Source organism: Topomyia yanbarensis, chromosome 1 (assembly GCF_030247195.1).
Source record: "Topomyia yanbarensis strain Yona2022 chromosome 1, ASM3024719v1, whole genome shotgun sequence".
Taxonomy (NCBI): Eukaryota; Metazoa; Arthropoda; class Insecta; order Diptera; family Culicidae; genus Topomyia; species Topomyia yanbarensis.
The window spans coordinates 2,144,031-2,161,145 of NC_080670.1; the positions used below are offsets into that span (position 1 = coordinate 2,144,031).

Sequence of the window (17,115 nt, forward strand, 5' to 3'; positions counted from 1 at the left end):
GAAGGCAAGCTGAATCGAATAACGTCCTACTTGAAAAAGGACGAGAAACCTCAGAAACCAGAACCCAAAAACATCAAAATCGTCGATAAAGAAAAACTTAAAAACCTTCAAATCTCAGCTCCTATGCCAATTTCAGCTGATCTGGCCAAAAGCATGCCAAAACTGAACGATTCCGAGCCGGTGGCGACCGTCTCTGTCAGTGTCCAGCGAGCTAAAAGTATGCGTGCACCCGAAGTGACAGGTAAACGTTTGCCGGGAGACGGTCAGGCAGCAACAGAATCACCACGAAAACCAACGACACTGAAGCGACCCCAGAGCATGGTAGGATCGCGCCCAACTATGCCACCACCACGACCACCAGTCCCTCCAGCACCGGCCATCACCGGAATGAAGATCCCCGGTGTCCCGGGATATCAAAATCCGCCTCCACCGAAGTCAGTCACCATTGTGACACCCCGGAACGAGTATGACGATTGCCACGATGTGGAAAGTTCGGTGAGACCGATCAGGTCTCCGAAGGCGCATGGAAACGACAACATCTACTCGGTGATTGATGAATCGCCTTCGCCGCCGAATACCATGTCACCACCGACACTGTCATCCGGTAGTTCAGAAAGTATGGGTCTTCTCGGAGAGATTGTGAATGAGATCGAGAGCCGGGGAAGTGACTCGGTTTACATTGCGACGACGCTAAAGCGGGGATCTGGAAAAGGTCAGGCGCCGCGAGCCGAGGAGGAGGAAGACGACGAACCAACCTACGTTAATACTTCGGAAATTCAAGATGAGGAAGAGGGTGGAGCTACCGATGAGGAAGAGGAAGAATCTTATCCGCCGAATTTGAAATCCAGCGCCAGCACCACTTCCAGCGGGTATTTAAGGCCGTCAGCGATCAACACTCCGATAGCTCGAGTGGCACCCTCTAAACCAGAAAGTGTTTCAACTAATCTAAGTAGTTTTAAGAACGGTGGAAACGTGTTGAGTAGTCTACAGTTCCAAGGACCCATCGAGTCCAGCAAGTCTGCTGTGGTAGCGAAAAAAACAGCTCCTGTGCCCTATAAGCCTTACCACAGCACATTAAGCAATACGCGCCCAGGTTCTGTCGTTACAGCCACCAAGTCCAAAATCAATCAAGACAAGTTGGTCAATGGCGTCGGCGAATCAAAACCGAAGCTGAGCCGAAATCCAACACCACCCGGATTGTCAACCGGAGGAGGAGCAGCAGCATCGAAAAAACCACTAAACAGCAGTACCGTCCGAACGAGAAGTCCATCACCGAAGGGTTCCATCCAGAATGGGGGTCTGGTCAGTGCCAAGACCAGCGCTCCCCAGAAGCCAAAAACTTCGGCCAAGCCGGAAAACGTAGTGAAACCTAAGGTCGCAAACGCTAGCAGTAAAATCCTGACAGCGGCGGCTCGGCCGGTCCCAGGGAAAGTGTCCAACGTGGCTTCGCTGCAGCAAAAGTTCGAGGCGAAAAAGTGAACAGGTCCATCTGCTTCAAGGGCGCTACTTATAGATTAGTGAACTCCGTACTATCGTAGTTTGTTCATATTATGTTAATATGATAGGAAAATGACAGTTGCTTATTTCAAAATCTTCACTACGGATTGAAATTTAAAAGAAGAAAATAAGTCCGACTCCCGTTACTCGTTTATGCCCCCTCCCAGTTAGGAAGCAAGCAAGCTAAGAACAATCATGAACTCCACTTAATTGTTAGACACATCATACACACCGAAAATCAGCCCAGTTAATGTTTGAAGTTGACCGCTTAGAGCTATTCTTTTACATTCGCGATCTGTTGATCTTCGCCTGAACTATCAGTAGGGAGCGTGATAAAATTTCGACCGATATCGACTGCAAATTAATTGTAATAATCATCATTGTGTAAATAGGAGCCAAAGAAGAATGTTTTATGGAGAACGAATGAAAGAGATCATGTGTGTTGTGTTAGGAATCGTTAAATTTTTCAGTGTGAGAAACATATATTATAATTACAAGCAAACGTCTGCATGATCCGATTAGTCCGAATTCTTAGCTTACTCTGTATACTATCTATGCTACGAGAAGAAATTTCATCACACGGTAGGAATCACACAAAATTAAACTACGGCATCGATTAAATGTTTATGTAGAATTAAATTGCGGTAGGAGTGAAGTCGTGACCAGCAAAAATATCTCATCGTGTTGTATGACGAAGCTTTTTTACTGGAATATCAACAACAGAAACGTATGAAAAACATTGAAAGCCGAATAAATTTTTTAAATGAGTTTTGAGAACGTTTTATTTGCTGCAGTTGTGTCCTCTAGGATCCTGTTCTAGTTGGCGTTTATGTTGTTTGTCTTTTCTCAACAATTTCTATCATCCTAACGTTTTGAGGTTACGGCTTCCGCTTCTGCTACTCGACAATCCAATTCGTTATTCCGAGAATGTGTTCTGCTTTTTTAAATAGTCGGCAAACGCGTTATAGATTTGTTCAATAGCCTTCTGTCGAATTTGAAGGTTGGTAAAAAAAATTATTGCAATGTTCAATTAATTTCCTCCGATTGGTGTAGTTATCAAATTTTGCAATACTTACCATTCATGCGACTTCTTTCAATCCTTGAAACTTTGTCAGCAGATGATCGAACAACTCTCAGGATTAGTTCCAATGATGAGTCCGCCGTTTACTACATTATCTTCTCTTCAAATTTTTGTATTACCTGCTCCACCATTCAATTTTCTAACGCTTCGAATGTTTTGTCCAAAATCCGCTATCAGTCTTCTGCTTTACGATGGATTTTCCCAAAGAATTTATGCGTTCATTCAGAATGCAAATAACATTCGATTGAAAGTGCGATCCGTCGTAATGCAGAATGACATACTATTTTTGACATATTATATCCCCTTTTTTGATTATTATTAACATCTTTTGCTATTGCCCATATAAAAAAAATCAACAGGTATATCACATCAATTCATTTATGAATACAACGGCTTTCTCTCAATAAAAAAAAATCATTTTCTTGCTTCTGTACTCACCGTAAAAATCTTCATAGGTATTACAAATGTTTAATTCCAATTTCCCCTGGCACAAAAACCTTCACGTTCCGATCGTTGACTTTGTAGAGCACCGATTTCTCCTGCTGCTTCAAACAAATCAACTCATCGTCCCCCACCATTCGACTGACACTCAACCGACCGTCAACCTCCCGAAAATTACCCGAACTAAGCGTCTCCAGTCGCACCTCCGTCTGGGCCAAATCGTCCAAATTAGCGCAAAGCCATTCGAACAAGTCCGCCGTATTCAGTTTGATGACAAATGACTGTTCGGGACCTCGTCGAGCGACGAACTGCTCCACCAGCTGGATCAACTCCGTCTCGGTGTGTCCGTAGTTCAGCAGGTACGTCAGATCGTCAATGATGATGGTCACCTTCGGTGATGCAGCCAGCACCGTCTCAATTCGCTCCCGAACGGTGTCCACATTCGGACAGACGGGATAGTTCTGGGTCAGCTCTGCTCCCACGTCCAGTACCAACAGCTGGCCGGAATCACGTGCCGGTCCCAGATTGTAGGCTAGTTTCGCACACGCGCTGCTGTAGTGACCGTAGCCATGCTGTGCCGCCACTAGCAAAACGCGGGTGTCTTTGTCCGATTTGAGCCTGTGTCCGAGCACGGAAGCAATCAGGAAGCTACCGTCGACTGCGGTTTGCTGTTTGATTAAGGTCAGTCTGGGTAGTGTCTGGTTACTCAGACCGCAGTTCGCTAGCAGTGGGAGGGCCATCCTGATAATGGAGAAAAAATGCGGGCGGTGTTAATTGGTTCGTTGATAGTTTTTGCTTTAACTTAGCGAAATTAGTTTTTTTTTTACAGATTGGGAGTAGTTACGAAACATAAAACACCCAGAACGCATGCCTCTTCACATACGCACCATAGGAGTGGAAATAACCGAACCAAAGAAACAAACTCGTCAATTGGTACTGTGTCAAGAATGAAACTACTAACCGCTGATTCACAGACGTCACGAGTCGCGGTTATGCTTGCCCGAATTTTTTTCGGTGGTAGCAAAAATAAAGTTCAAAATAAAGACATAGCAAACATCCATTTTTGGCGGAACTGCTGAGTAGCACACTGTTATCTCTATGCGCGTTTGAACTGGAGAGCAATCATAGCAAACGGGAAACGATGAGTTATGATGATAGGGGAACGGGTGTGTGGCGTTCGATAATAGAGTGACCAACTGTGGTTTGTGTTTGGTTACTTCCAGGAAACGCCATTTAGGAAAATGTTTGTTCATAGCTTCATCGTGCACGAAATAGTGCGTCAATAACGATGAACAAGATTGACACGTCCAAATGATGAAATTTTATTATCAAAATGAGTATTCGATAGTGCAAACTTTGCACCATTCCAACAGCAGGTGCCTCTCGCCGTTCAAAGTCGACTCTCCATCGTTTGGTGACCGGCTCAATAATCACTCACATAAGTATAAGCTGGAAGTGCATCCAAAAAAACAGGTAAGATTTGATTGGAATTTTTGGCCGGCCGTGTCATCAATCCCTAAGGTGAGGACATCACAACAATTGGCGAGCACTACAGATCAACGTGGTTCCGGCAAGGCGGTGTAATGTACCACACAGCGAGTGAACATTCTGCATGAACGAAATAACTCCTATCACCGTTTCGAATTCAGCCGGATCTATGCTTGGTTCAAAGATGTTTTTTTGCGATAATTTATATTTTATTTATTTCTAATCTTCAGTACACCGTACAGATATCATTTAAAACTATATATTTCTTATTAATAACTTGTATCTATGCTTGGAAATGTTGAAGTCAAACAATGACGAAGTATCGTTAAATCTGTGGTAAAATCTTTCCAGTGGACGATTTTGTCCATATGCAGCACACGGTGTCTAGAGCTCCACAACAGTGTAAGATTACGAAAAATACGGGGATAAACGTCCGAGAGAAGATCTGGCCTGTCGATATTACTTGACAGCAAGTCGAAAACTTAAACTCTTTGCAGGAAGATATAACGAGTCGCCCGAGTCTGCAGACCGAGTACATACATTTATCGGCGTAAGGAGGCAATATAACTGGATCATTCCATGGTAGTTTCCTGAGGGGGAACCGCACGAAACATCTTTGTATACGTTCTAGTCGGTCACTTTAGTGCCCACATTTGCACAACGTACTCCAGAACATTGCTGATCAGGGCACAGAAAAGTGATTTTTGTGTGTAGAAATCATCGAAATCAGGTGTGCCGGTTAGCATTCTGAAATCATTAGCAGTTGTCGCGGTGATATGGCCGGAAAAGCTCAACTTCCTATCGAAAAGCACTTCCAAGCCATGGATAGTCTCGCATTCAATTGTTCTTCCTTGTAGGCTTCCTAAAATGCTGGTCCCCGAAGATTGGTAGTTTCGGGTTCATACACATAGATCCATGATACGTCACCTGTCACAACCATATGAACATCTGTAGCACTGCGATTGAATTTTTCGAGCATGTATTCGCACTAGTCAGTCGTACAACTCGGGCCCGATTCTCACAGTCCTTGAGTCACTAGGTGACGTGACTGTGAGAATAGGGCCTCTCTTTTATGAACGATAGCCAAGCTAAAAAGGATTCGAGGTATTTTAGAGCCAAATTCCAAATGTGTTGTAAAACGAATGTGGAACTAATGTGCAGACATGCCTCTGTCTTACGATAGCGAACTTGCTTTGCCAGTTCACGCACTGTGTAGATTTGTTAGAAAAACTGCTGATTTCGGAAAAATTTTACAAAATTCGTCTTTGAGCAAACGGCATGATTGAATTTGTTATACTACCATCTATCAGTGCTAAATGAGGGAGCTTTATCAACCAAAAGACGCACCACTACCGATCTACCATCTCTAAATGGGGCAGCGTTATTCGTTCGTTGCTGATAACTCCGGCTGAGATATCGCGCAAAATATGTGATGGATTACCTTCCTCGTCAATGGTCTAGGTGTAAACGCACGCTTCATTGGTTCGCCCGTATACAAGTCGCATAGGTTTTGATGTGTTATTGCCCTAGAAGGAAACAAACTAAAAAAAAATAATTTTCAATAGTTTCGGGCTTAAAAACAGAAAAAGGATTCAGATATTAACTCACAGTACTAATCTGCATCAGAAAATGCCTTAACCCGCACACCCCTAAAGATCCCCATTGCGACACAGACATTGTTTACTAACGGTAATTAGCTTTCTTCAAGATTCATCTGCTTGAATTTGCCACATTGGTAGAGTGGATGTGATAATTTTGAGCGGACATCGCTATTGAATTATATATTGGTGGTGACGATTGTTGTAGCTCCTCTGTATTGTGATTTCACAACAGGCTTATAGGTAGCAACCGTCCATTTTCTAGCGGGGTGTACTGAGTAAAAATATGTGGTTTGATGAAGCTGAGGAACGATATAAGGTGAGGTCCAATTCTGGCATATCAGCAGCGCTTTAACACCAAAACTATCCTGACTATCGTGATCAAATTTTCCGCCCTGAATGAATAGAATCCACGTGTCACGTTCTTCGTTCATTGTTATCTATACTAATATAAACTTGAATAAAGTCCGCTTCTTGTTTCTGTTTTGCTTTTTGTCTACTATGTTTTACAAGACTACAAATAAGATAATCCTTACTCGCGAATTCTTATTTCACAACAGTTGTATATGTCTCCTTAGTCTTGAACACTAGTAAAGGCAAGGGGTCTCAGAGGCCCAGTTGGTTAGAATTCTCGAGTTTTAGACGACTCGAAATTGATCGAGCGATTTCGGCGTTTCAATTCAACAACAAAATGACAACAAAAAGAAAAGAGGCTTTTAATTTCTCTGAATCTTAGGGGCGATGTTTCTTTGAGTAACGATTTTACCTTGCCTTTTTGGGTATGAATCCTAAAAACCCCCTTCTCTCCCGGTGTTAACACAGTCTCCGGACATCTGACAAGTGAACTTGTTGAAACCGACCAAAATCACAAAGCTTTATGTTCAAGATTTGCGGCTCAGTGCATGAAATTAGCAGAAACCAATCACGGACGAGCTTCGGTCAGGCGAACTAAAATCGAGTTTTCGTGTAGGTTCCCTTCACTCATCGGAAATGAAAATGATGGCCTTCATCCACCAGCCGTGTACAGCTCACTAATAGTTCATTCTCGATATTGTACAGCCCTCCGTTTGCCCCAAAGCAACCAAATACGAATGCTGATTGAAGCAAATTTTTATCGGAACCTATATTTAAAACTTTTCATCTTTAAAGCGTTCGGTTTGTACACCAATGACCGGCAACAATTTTAACTTTTTTTCGGAACATTGTTAAATCAAACGGTAATTGGCTTCACATACCATTTGTCAAATATGAACTTTTTCCGAAAACTCTAGTTCACTCACAAGAGTTTTCAAGTTTGTGAACATATATGAAAAATAGGCAAAAGAAACAATAAATTCAGTAAAATATGCCAGTATTATTTTGTGCATCCCGTAATCTACAGATATATAGCTTAAATTGTAAGGATCAACATTTCTGAAGACAGCTAATTAATCCAATTTTGTAATAAAAAGATATTCTAATATAAAATTATGTTTTGCCTCTCTTTCTCACACATACTTGCAATAGGAAATTTTAAAGAAAAATCGGTTGTTCTTCACAGTTAAATAACTATCGAGTAACGTCCAATCAATATTCAACCTTCCATAGAACTGTTCGTTGTAAAACAAGCTATGTGACCATAAGTTTTGAGGTATGCAGAGTTACTGTGCAACTTTTTATTTGAGTTTAAGTTTTTTTTCCGAGTTTCCATGTATATTGCTATAGAAATTTGAAACCTGTTGTGGGTGAACTAGAGCTATCGGAAACAGCTCATATTTTGCATATGATTTGTGCATCCAATTACCATTTGTGTTAGCAGTGTTCCAAAAAAAAAGTCAAAAATGTTGCCGGTCTAGTACACTTAAATTGTAACTTGTTTACATTTATTCTACATTAGCTTACATTTATTCTACATTAAAAATTCCTCTTCTAGAAGTTATTGGTAGTCATTATATTGTGGGTTAGAAAAATATACTTGATCAGTGACTCTACTCCTGGAAACGACGAATCCCTCAAACGACCAAACCTGCTAGAACCGAATGCCTATTTGAAACCAAACCCAGCTGAGGAAGCGTATCCATCAGCCAAAGTAACTGGTCGAGCGAAACAGTTCAAAAACGACAATCAACATTTTCCAGATGGAAGGCCTGCCCTTCTACCACAAAGAGTCGATTTGAGCAGTTTAATTAAAAGTAGGAACACATCCACCAACCAGCCATGAAGATATCCGTGCCAACGAAGATCGAAGGCCACATGCACAGCATTAATCCGCCCCATCTTTATAAAAAGAAATACTTGTGCCTGTCCATAACTCTGAAAGTATCATCTAATCGCTCAAAGAGATCGCGTATTGGTTTGGTAGCAAGAAACATCATTCTACTCAGACTCAACAAGGCGTACTTCCCCTGCATATAAGGCTCCTAGTTTATCAAATTAAACCCAGCAAAAATATTGTAGGCGCAGCAGCTTATCGATTTGACTTATCCGAGAGGGTGGTTGGTCGAATACTCACTGCTCTATCAACGAATGTGATTGTGATACTCGATACGAAATATTGTTTGATAGCAATGAAAAAGAGGAGTATCATGTGATGGTCGAAAGAGAAGATAAGAAAAGTAGCAAAAGTTTAGAAATTATAAACCCTTAGAGGAAATAAAAATAATCGTAATTTTTTTTTTGTACACCCCCGGATGGTCACCCTATCAGCCCCTCGCCAAACCGAGTTTTTTTTCGCACCCTCTCATCGCGCGCAATTTCCCCTTATCTACCGTATAGTGCCTATTTGACGAACCCCATAAGTCATAGCCATCAACTGCTGATAATCGCTCGACGAGCCAGGCAGAGTTAGTCCAGTGCAGCCGGTCATTCAAGAGTGTTTGGTGAAGTTGGTTTGCGACGTGCATCAAGTAAGTGATCCGTTACATGATCCGTCCCTTGATTGCACATCTCTGACGGTAGTGATAACGGTGGTGACGTGTGTTACGATTTAAAACCAAATGGATTGAAGCTCGATCTAGTAGGCGGTTGGGAGTCGATGTGACGATAGTATGAAGTGAAATCCTTATTCTTACGCAATAACTGCCAGGCTCGATTTTTGAATGGACACCGTGCAGAGCAAGTTCGGAACTGGTTCAGTATAGGAAGCAGAATTCTCCGGAACTAGTTTCTGTTAACATAACACAGTAGCAACTTTGTTCAATGTAACGGTTTAAAGTGTCTACCTAAATCATTAAAGAGAACAGCTGTTGTTCAGTAAATTATGTAATGTCTGTTCAACTGATAATTTTTACGAAGCTGTTACATGCAATCAGTGGGGGCCCATCTTTCCCCATACAGCAAAGCCGACCTTGAAAGCAAAAAAACGCACGCTTTCGGATGATCACTTTTGTTTATATAGGCACCAACACACCCACATTCAAGTACATCAAAATTTGAAGCGAGAGAGAGAGAGAGTAAACAAAACATGATTAGCGGTTTCCCATCAGCGAATATCGCATGGCAACGAATAGAACTTCTTCTTACAAATTATTCGATTCCTAACAAGCAAAACAAACTTACCTTCGAGTCTAGTGTGCAATATTAATTAAACCCGATAAATGCTGCGATAGGCTGTAGAATAACAATTTCGTTATCACTTTTAGGGACAGTGCTAAATGCACGTGCAAACAAACTTCGCGAATGAAAAATTGAATGTTGCCGAATGGTCGCTGATCAGCTGAGCCGTTTGACAGTTCGGTTGCTGTTGTCCAGTGCTGCCATGCGATTTTATGGAAAATCTATAATCCATAAAAAATAATATTGTATTTGTTTGGATTCGAGGAAGGTTAAGGAATTTCGATAATTTTCACGCGTACAGATGTATCATTTACTATAAAAAAAGTATATAGAAAATTGATTAATACGCGAACTTCAAAAAAATCTTTACATTGCAATGCAGTAATCCTACTAGCGCATGGTTCGACCGTTTTTTAAATTTATTTCGTTTTGCAATTAATTGTTGAAAATATGGTTACTATCTCAAAAAGTGCAGAATAAATACGATTTTATTGATTTTTTCTTATAATCTGTATACTTGCGTCTAATTTAGAATTGTTTATTTATTAAATATGTATTAATATCAACGCAAAAGACGCATCAAAGAAATTGAAAACAGTCACAACTCAATCTTTGGCCCTTGGGATTTTTGACCAAACGCAGACGTAATCTAGGTCATGTGCAAGATCCATAAAAATTTGTAATTTTCAGTAGGAATTAGATATGTCGTTGTTAGTTTTAGTCGGCAAGTCTGGCCACCCTGACTGAAAGCCTAAAGTGGTGAATTTAGTGCCGTCTTGAGAGCTTTACGTGCGATTTACGCTAGCTACAATCAGATGGCAGCTATGTAGCATCTTTTGAACTTTTTTTTTTATAAATCGAGATTAATTTATTTTAATGCATGCGTAAGTCAGTTTAAAATAAGAGTATATGTTTTGTCTTAGAATTTTGACTAATAATTTATTCAAATTTATGAAATTACTTCGTTCTTAAATCACCTCAATGTACTTAATGAAAAGTTTCATTGAGCAGCTGTCACACATCGTTCGTTCACCCTTCGTAACGAAAGCTTTCATACAGATCAGCTTGGTCTGTGTTTAGGATCTGTGCCAAAAATTAAAAAGCTTTCATACCAGCTGTCATCACACATAAACACGTAATTTTCCTCTCGTTCGGTGCGGTCGGTGCAGTGCACAACAAACGGTACAGTAACCTTTCCTCTTTATCTTTTAATTTGAAATTCTCTTTATCTAAAAATAAATATATCGTCGCAAATTGCACTGTCGCCACATGGTAGTGACACAGTGTTTCTACGGCGAAAAAGGGGTGTGTCCCGTCAGGCCAAATTTATCATCTCGAAATTCTCGTTCACGGTCAAAGTAGTGATTTGTTGACGTCGGGTGCAGTTACATCACTACAACCATGCCCGTGATTCAAACCGACGATGAGCTGATAAGACGCTCCTTAATGGATCATAGGTTTCACCAGACGATCATATGATCATGCTCTTCGCTTTTCAGAGCAGCAGCACGCTACACAAGGTCATCCGGTTAGTGTCAGCCTAAGTACCACCCACAACCACAAAATGGCCGATGACAAGCGGAAACGGGTCTCCTATTGGTACTTTGGTGGTCTGGCTAGCGCTGGCGCTGCCTGCTGTACCCATCCGCTGGATCTGCTGAAGGTTCAACTGCAAACCCAGCAGGAGGGGAAAATTTCGCTGCTACAGCTAACCGGGAAGGTGATCCGAACGCAGGGTGTTCTGGCACTGTATAATGGTCTGTCCGCTTCGTTGCTGCGACAGCTGACCTACTCGACGACCCGGTTCGGAATCTACGAGGTCGGTAAGCAGGCTATGGGAAGTGATACTGGTGAGTTTTTTTGGGGGGGAGGTGGAGCGATGTTTTCGGTTTGCTTTGAATTTCATTTTTTTGTAGGCTTCTTCGGTAAAGCAGTGCTAGCGGGTATGGCTGGTGCAGCGGGCGGTTTGGTTGGAACTCCTGCCGATATGGTGAATGTGCGCATGCAGAACGACATCAAGCTACCGGCGGATCAGAGAAGAAAGTGAGTATTGAAATGGACTAGTAAATTTGTCGATTGAACGATCTTCGATAGTGAGCTCCGGTGGGGTTTACGTCAATCGTATTTTATTTCACACTCAAAACAACACAACAGATGCCAAAACAAACTACAACGCTTCTGTTTCATCTTGATTTCCATACCATTGAATAAGAATTCTAAAAAATAGTTATTTGAAAATGTCAATGAACATAGAAGAGGGCAGACTTCCACAGAAAAGTTCTTCAATTCTGGGAAATACAGTTTCTTGGTTAAATTTCTAAAACAAACTTATACAATTTCAGCTACAAACACGCTGTCGACGGGTTGTTCCGTGTTTTCCGCGAAGAAGGTTTCGCTCGCTTATTTTCCGGTGCCTCCACTGCCACCTCACGTGCCGTGCTTATGACCATTGGGCAGCTGTGTTTTTACGATCTGGTAAGTTTTGCCCCCCATTAAACGCGATAAATTTAATCAATTTTTATCACCCCACCCACCAGGTCAAGGACGCCCTGCTCCGCTCGGGTCACTTTGGCGACAATCTGACGACCCACTTCCTGTCGTCGCTGACGGCTGGTGCGATTGCGACCACCCTGACGCAGCCACTGGACGTGCTGAAAACGCGTGCCATGAACGCTAAACCGGGCGAGTTCGCTAACCTGTGGGCCATCGTCAAGTACACGGCCCGGCTCGGTCCGCTCGGGTTCTTCAAGGGTTACGTGCCGGCCTTCGTGCGTCTGGGACCGCACACCATTCTGACGTTTGTGTTTCTCGAACAGCTGCGAATGAACCTGGGCTATCTGAAGCCGGAGCAGAAGCAGTAAGCAGTGTCCGTGACCGGGTGGACTCTTTGTTAACCCCACGGCATGTGGGCTTGGTTTATGTTGTTGCACTGTCTGTTTGTGTTTTAGAATTACGGGTACTCAGTCTGTTATCTGTTGTGTTTGCCGTAGCTAGATGATAAACAGTTGCATTTCGGTTGCTTTTTCCGTTTGTCTCGAAGAACAAAAATTGAAACGTTTGCCAAAGGCACTCTATCCATGGGATAAGTTTCAAAAACTACTCAATAAGGGCTGACTACATGTGAGAACCAACGAATCAGAACTAACATTCCACTGACACTAGTTCGTTATTAAGAGAACAGAAAGTTTTATATTTTTGTTAATTATGAGATGAAAAATGTGAAAAAATGTTTAATTAATAAAAAGGTATATAGTTATGTGTTTCAATCGTGAAGTTATCATGAAAAAGAAATTCCTTAACGGAACAATACGGAAAAGAACAATTTTCTTTGTTGTATTCAAAATTCAGAGTAAATAATTAAGATCATTGATTCGGTTAGCTACTGATAGGACTGCAAAGCGAATATTGGAGCTATATTTAAAAATTATGGCAACATAAAATTCGAATTGCATTTACCATATTACCGTAATATGTGTAAGGCTCGCCTAAGAATGACTTATTTATGGTTTTCGTTAAAAATGACGCATTATGTCCGTTCCGACGCACGGATTACTGCGATCGTAAACTGCAAAAAAACGCGTTGTCATTTGCCATGTCGGTTATAATTTACTGCTGTAATTTTCTGGAAAAACAATCCGCGATTATAATATTCAAAATAGATACGCTTCAAGAATCATACAGGTATGTCGCCAGCATAATCAGAATTATTCACCGTTAGTAAATACAAACTAAGGCCTAAAAACGAGCAGGATTTGATAAAGTTGAGGAAACCCATTAGACTAGCTGTCTTACTTAAACCTAAAAAAGATTAAGTATATTCAAAATCACTCAGGACAATATTTAAAAATAACTCCCAACGATAACACTTACATACCGTAAAATAGTTGATAAACTGGCTGCACTGCTCGATTCCACTCACGCAGCAATTCAGAAGCGGCGATTTCTTCACTGAAGCTCGGTCGAATTATGAATATTTTTCAATGCGCACAGAAACCATTTTTTTTTCTTTTAGCACACACACACCCACAAAAAGGCCATTTTGATTGCATTTCTGAATGCATGATCTTCACACCGTAGCATTTACTAATGCGATCCCAACACACCCGCCACTTCCGGAATGCGATTGCCATCCACCATCGAATAACAAAAAGAGATGAAAAACCAGTGGCAACATTTTCCTTTATATTTCCACAGCATTTGTATAGACGCGAACGAGAAAAAAATCACTAAATAGAGAAAAAATAGACAAACTGATTGCATTGTACTGAAATGCATCGAACGCGCAGCACGATTTTCACTGATCGTTTCAACCGACGCAATTTTCGTACCGACCCGATTTACCGCACTTCTAATCTAAAACGAAGCTATTTTCTTTTATAACTACTTCTAAAATATGAATTTTGATCGCCGCGAAGGAAACTCGAACCCGTTTTCACCGAACGCACAGCGACACCGGCCCCGGAAACGGTCCTCAGAATAGAAAGCGACACACACGAACGCGAAACCGACAGTCAAAAGTGAACTGACGCCGAACAAGATCGTACGTGTTCAATTTGATGTGGGTGCCGATTTGGCACTCACCATTTCCAGCCAGCGGAGAGGAACGATCGCTGAGCATCGGCGAGAGAGCGTGTGACTCGTCAGAGAAAAAAAAAAAGCTTAGCACACATGCGACGTCACGTCACATCCGTTTCTGTTGCGTCGTTCAAATCGTTGTAGACATCTGACGATTGTAGACGATTTGAACGACTGCAACACAAAAGCGGGCCTTACTTGTTCAATATTTTTGTCAATACTAGAGTGTATTGACAAAAGTATTGTACGCGAGGGCGTGACACTCTTTTATAAAAATATTTCACATGATTTTACATTTTTATATCCCCTTATATTTATTTATAATTGTCTATAAAAGTTATAACTGTATTCGAAGTGTTGAAAGTTCGAAAAAAATTCGAAGAAAAGTTACCATAGTTACAAACAATGAAAAATTGGTGTTGCAAGAAATGGTAAGTACCCAAATATTTACATATAATTCTGGCGGGTTCTGATTAGTATCCGGCTCCAGCGACACAACCGGTACTAATTACAATAGGTTGTGTCATTTGTGCCATGTGAGCCAGAAAGACTTACGTCTCCGAATAGATGTATTAACACCGATAGTGATTCAACCATCCCAACCGGAACAGCCACTACGTCAGCGCCAGTCACCAATATTTCACAGCAGCATCAGCAAATTGAGACTTTCCACCATCCGGTCGGTTGCAATAACGTTCTAACGACGGTTCTGCCACAGGGTTTGACGTTAATTCAGCAACCGCAACTAGATGACCATTGGTTGATAGCAGCAGCAACAACCACAAAATAGAATTATCATCACCCAGATTCCGCAACAGTAGATACAGCAACGCCACACAATAGCAAGGTGCTTTTTCTTTCGGTAAGTTTCACCCATAAATGTCTTCACCATTTCATTTTAATATTCAAATGACTTTACCGATCAACAGAACAAACATTCGATGCATGCGCAAATAGGCCAATCGTGTGTTATCCTCGATTTTCTGGCACGCAACCAGGAAAATCCGCGGCCTAATCTGTCACCAATAAGCTGAACGAGAGCCAGGTAATGTCACAAACTAGTTCAAATTAATCAATCCGGTCTGATTTTGCATTTGCTTCTTTTGTACAGTAATATGGTATAGTTCTCCAGGCAGACGACAATCAAGGTTTGGTGAAATCGCAGATTCCGGCAGTGAAAGGAATTCAATGAACATTGAAAAAAAAGTGTCGTAAAATGGTATAGTTGTTAATGATATGAAGAAATTAGTGGAAATGATTTGAAGCAAAAGCCGATGACGGCAATTATGAAATTCCGCAAAGGGGCTTCGATATGTTTACAAGAATCCCAGTTTATCTTTAATCTTTTTTTAACTAAAAAAACATTTATTTGAAACATGGCTTCCAAAATGCATTTAATGCCCTGTGTCGAAAGAATGATTCTCATTGATTTGTAACTATTGTTCGTAGTATTCTCGACTTGAACATTGGAGCCTCCACCAAAGGACGCATCACCGCCTGTTCCAGTGCAGCAATTTCATCCAAATCGAAGTCTTCTTCCTCGTCATCAATGCTGTTGCATTCGGTCATTTGGGGCTTTTGATTCTCTTTTTGACTGTTGCTGGCTTTCTCGTACATAAGATCAATTTCCACGAAGCTGTTAACTCCGACAGATAATTCATCGTCGTCTTCATCACCCCAAAGATTATTTGCGGGTGGAACGGGTTTTACTGTAGTCACTGGAGCAACATCATTTTCCAACTGAACTTGTAGCGATTGTAGGTGTTGCCTTACGTGAACATATGCCAGTACTAATTTAATTTAATCGAATGTAACATGTGGGATGCATTGATTTTTAATAGCAGTTAGCTAGATGCCATACAGAGCGGATGGAAGATTCGATTTGATGTGTTCAAACAAGCTACGATCGATGTCCACCCGGTCCAGCAGAAAGGAAAGCCATGTTTGATTGCCACATATAAATGCTAGCCATTTAGATGCCTCTAACAAGCCTCGAAACTTGGCAGTATCCGCCACTGAGCGACCCTCTAACCAGAGGCTCAAATTTGCTGGGTTGGTGACAACATACTTTTCGTCAATGGGCTCCGCTTCAGAGCCCGCTGCATGACAGACAATCCATCACTGCCGTTACTGATACCGGGTAAGAAGTTCAGTTTTTGTTGAATGCAGGATAGAAATTCTTTGCCAAATTTTTGAATCTTAATATCAGAGAACCTATCTAACTTGGCATGATTCATTTCCTCCAAATTCAGCGGTCCAATAGTAGCCATCTGGTGAAGGGCTTGATTCGAAGCAATCGTGTAGGGCATACATTCGTACGCGGTGGCCAGTTCGGAGTGCTTTTCCAAGACAATCTTTACCATATCCTGAATAAAGTCCTGTTTTAACACAACTGATTGCTCCAGCATACGAGAACTTCCACTGACAGGTGATGGTAGTAGCTTTGGGAGCGCCTTTGGCTGGCTTTAAAAGTCCGATGTTGTATCATGCAGTGGTTGCAATCGAACCAGCAAATAAATGTAAATTATTCACTTGTATTCCATTATTTAAAAAATCCTCTTTCCAGCATAACGGTCAACGCTTTCCACCAGTCCTCACCTTGTGACTTCCCGAGACCGAGCAAGGGATTTTCAAGTAATGATCGTAGTTTCTTGCTTTCGGAGCCGTGCAGCAGTGCGATCGGCAGCGCTATACCTGTACCACCATCGAAGGTTTCGATAGCTTTCAACAAATGTTCCGTATCTTTACTAAAATCATAATTGCCGCTCTCGTCGATCCCCTATTATGTTTGGATGGTTGTCCATCCCGGTCAACTCTACCGGCTTCCTGATAATAACTTTCTAAATCCTTCGACGCACTATAGTGAATGACCAGTCTAACATCCGGTTTGTCGATTCGCAT

General features: G+C 41.6%; 3 protein-coding genes and 1 pseudogene across 5 annotated transcripts in view; 2 read left to right on the plus strand and 2 right to left on the minus strand.

Annotated features, from left to right (window-relative positions):
- Window positions 1-2,265, plus strand: part of LOC131693324 (uncharacterized) — an 82,546-nt gene extending 80,281 nt beyond the window's left edge. The window contains exon 9 of the mRNA XM_058981052.1: window positions 5-2,265. Coding sequence (XP_058837035.1) covers window positions 5-1,479 — 1,475 coding nt within the window. The 3' untranslated portion in view covers window positions 1,480-2,265. The remainder of the gene's footprint in view (window positions 1-4) is intronic.
- A 740-nt stretch (window positions 2,266-3,005) lies between these two features.
- On the minus strand, window positions 3,006-9,799 carry LOC131676589 (uncharacterized). The gene is made up of 2 exons (XM_058955730.1): window positions 9,643-9,799; window positions 3,006-3,760 (listed from the first exon to the last, which is right to left on the minus strand). The coding sequence occupies exon 2, from the start codon at window positions 3,757-3,759 to the stop codon at window positions 3,037-3,039; it is 723 nt and encodes a 240-aa protein (XP_058811713.1). The 5' UTR covers window position 3,760; window positions 9,643-9,799; the 3' UTR covers window positions 3,006-3,036.
- Window positions 8,864-12,905, plus strand: LOC131676588 (mitochondrial dicarboxylate carrier). Of its 3 annotated transcripts, none has more exons than XM_058955728.1 (5): window positions 8,864-8,990; window positions 11,139-11,489; window positions 11,556-11,682; window positions 11,982-12,114; window positions 12,177-12,905. In XM_058955728.1, exons 2-5 carry the CDS (start codon window positions 11,204-11,206, stop codon window positions 12,498-12,500), a joined length of 870 nt encoding a protein of 289 aa, XP_058811711.1. In that variant the 5' UTR covers window positions 8,864-8,990; window positions 11,139-11,203; the 3' UTR covers window positions 12,501-12,905. The 3 variants fall into 3 exon arrangements, with proteins under 3 accessions (XP_058811711.1, XP_058811710.1, XP_058811712.1); XM_058955727.1 differs by lacking the exon at window positions 8,864-8,990 and adding an exon at window positions 10,676-10,821; XM_058955729.1 differs by lacking the exon at window positions 8,864-8,990 and adding an exon at window positions 10,680-10,821 and having other exon boundaries at window positions 11,144-11,489.
- Window positions 12,906-15,636: 2,731 nt separating this feature from the next.
- Window positions 15,637-17,115, minus strand: LOC131693336 (uncharacterized; annotated as a pseudogene).

Bases quoted from the DNA above. Each gene is read 5' to 3' on its own strand.
- LOC131676589 (XM_058955730.1), bottom strand. From the start codon at position 3,759: ATGGCCCTCCCACTGCTAGCGAACTGCGGTCTGAGTAACCAGACACTA.
- LOC131676588 (XM_058955728.1), top strand. From the start codon at position 11,204: ATGGCCGATGACAAGCGGAAACGGGTCTCCTATTGGTACTTTGGTGGT. The intron at 11,683-11,981 runs GTGAGTATTGAA...ATACAATTTCAG, and splicing joins CCGGCGGATCAGAGAAGAAA to CTACAAACACGCTGTCGACG. The intron at 12,115-12,176 runs GTAAGTTTTGCC...CCCACCCACCAG, and splicing joins AGCTGTGTTTTTACGATCTG to GTCAAGGACGCCCTGCTCCG.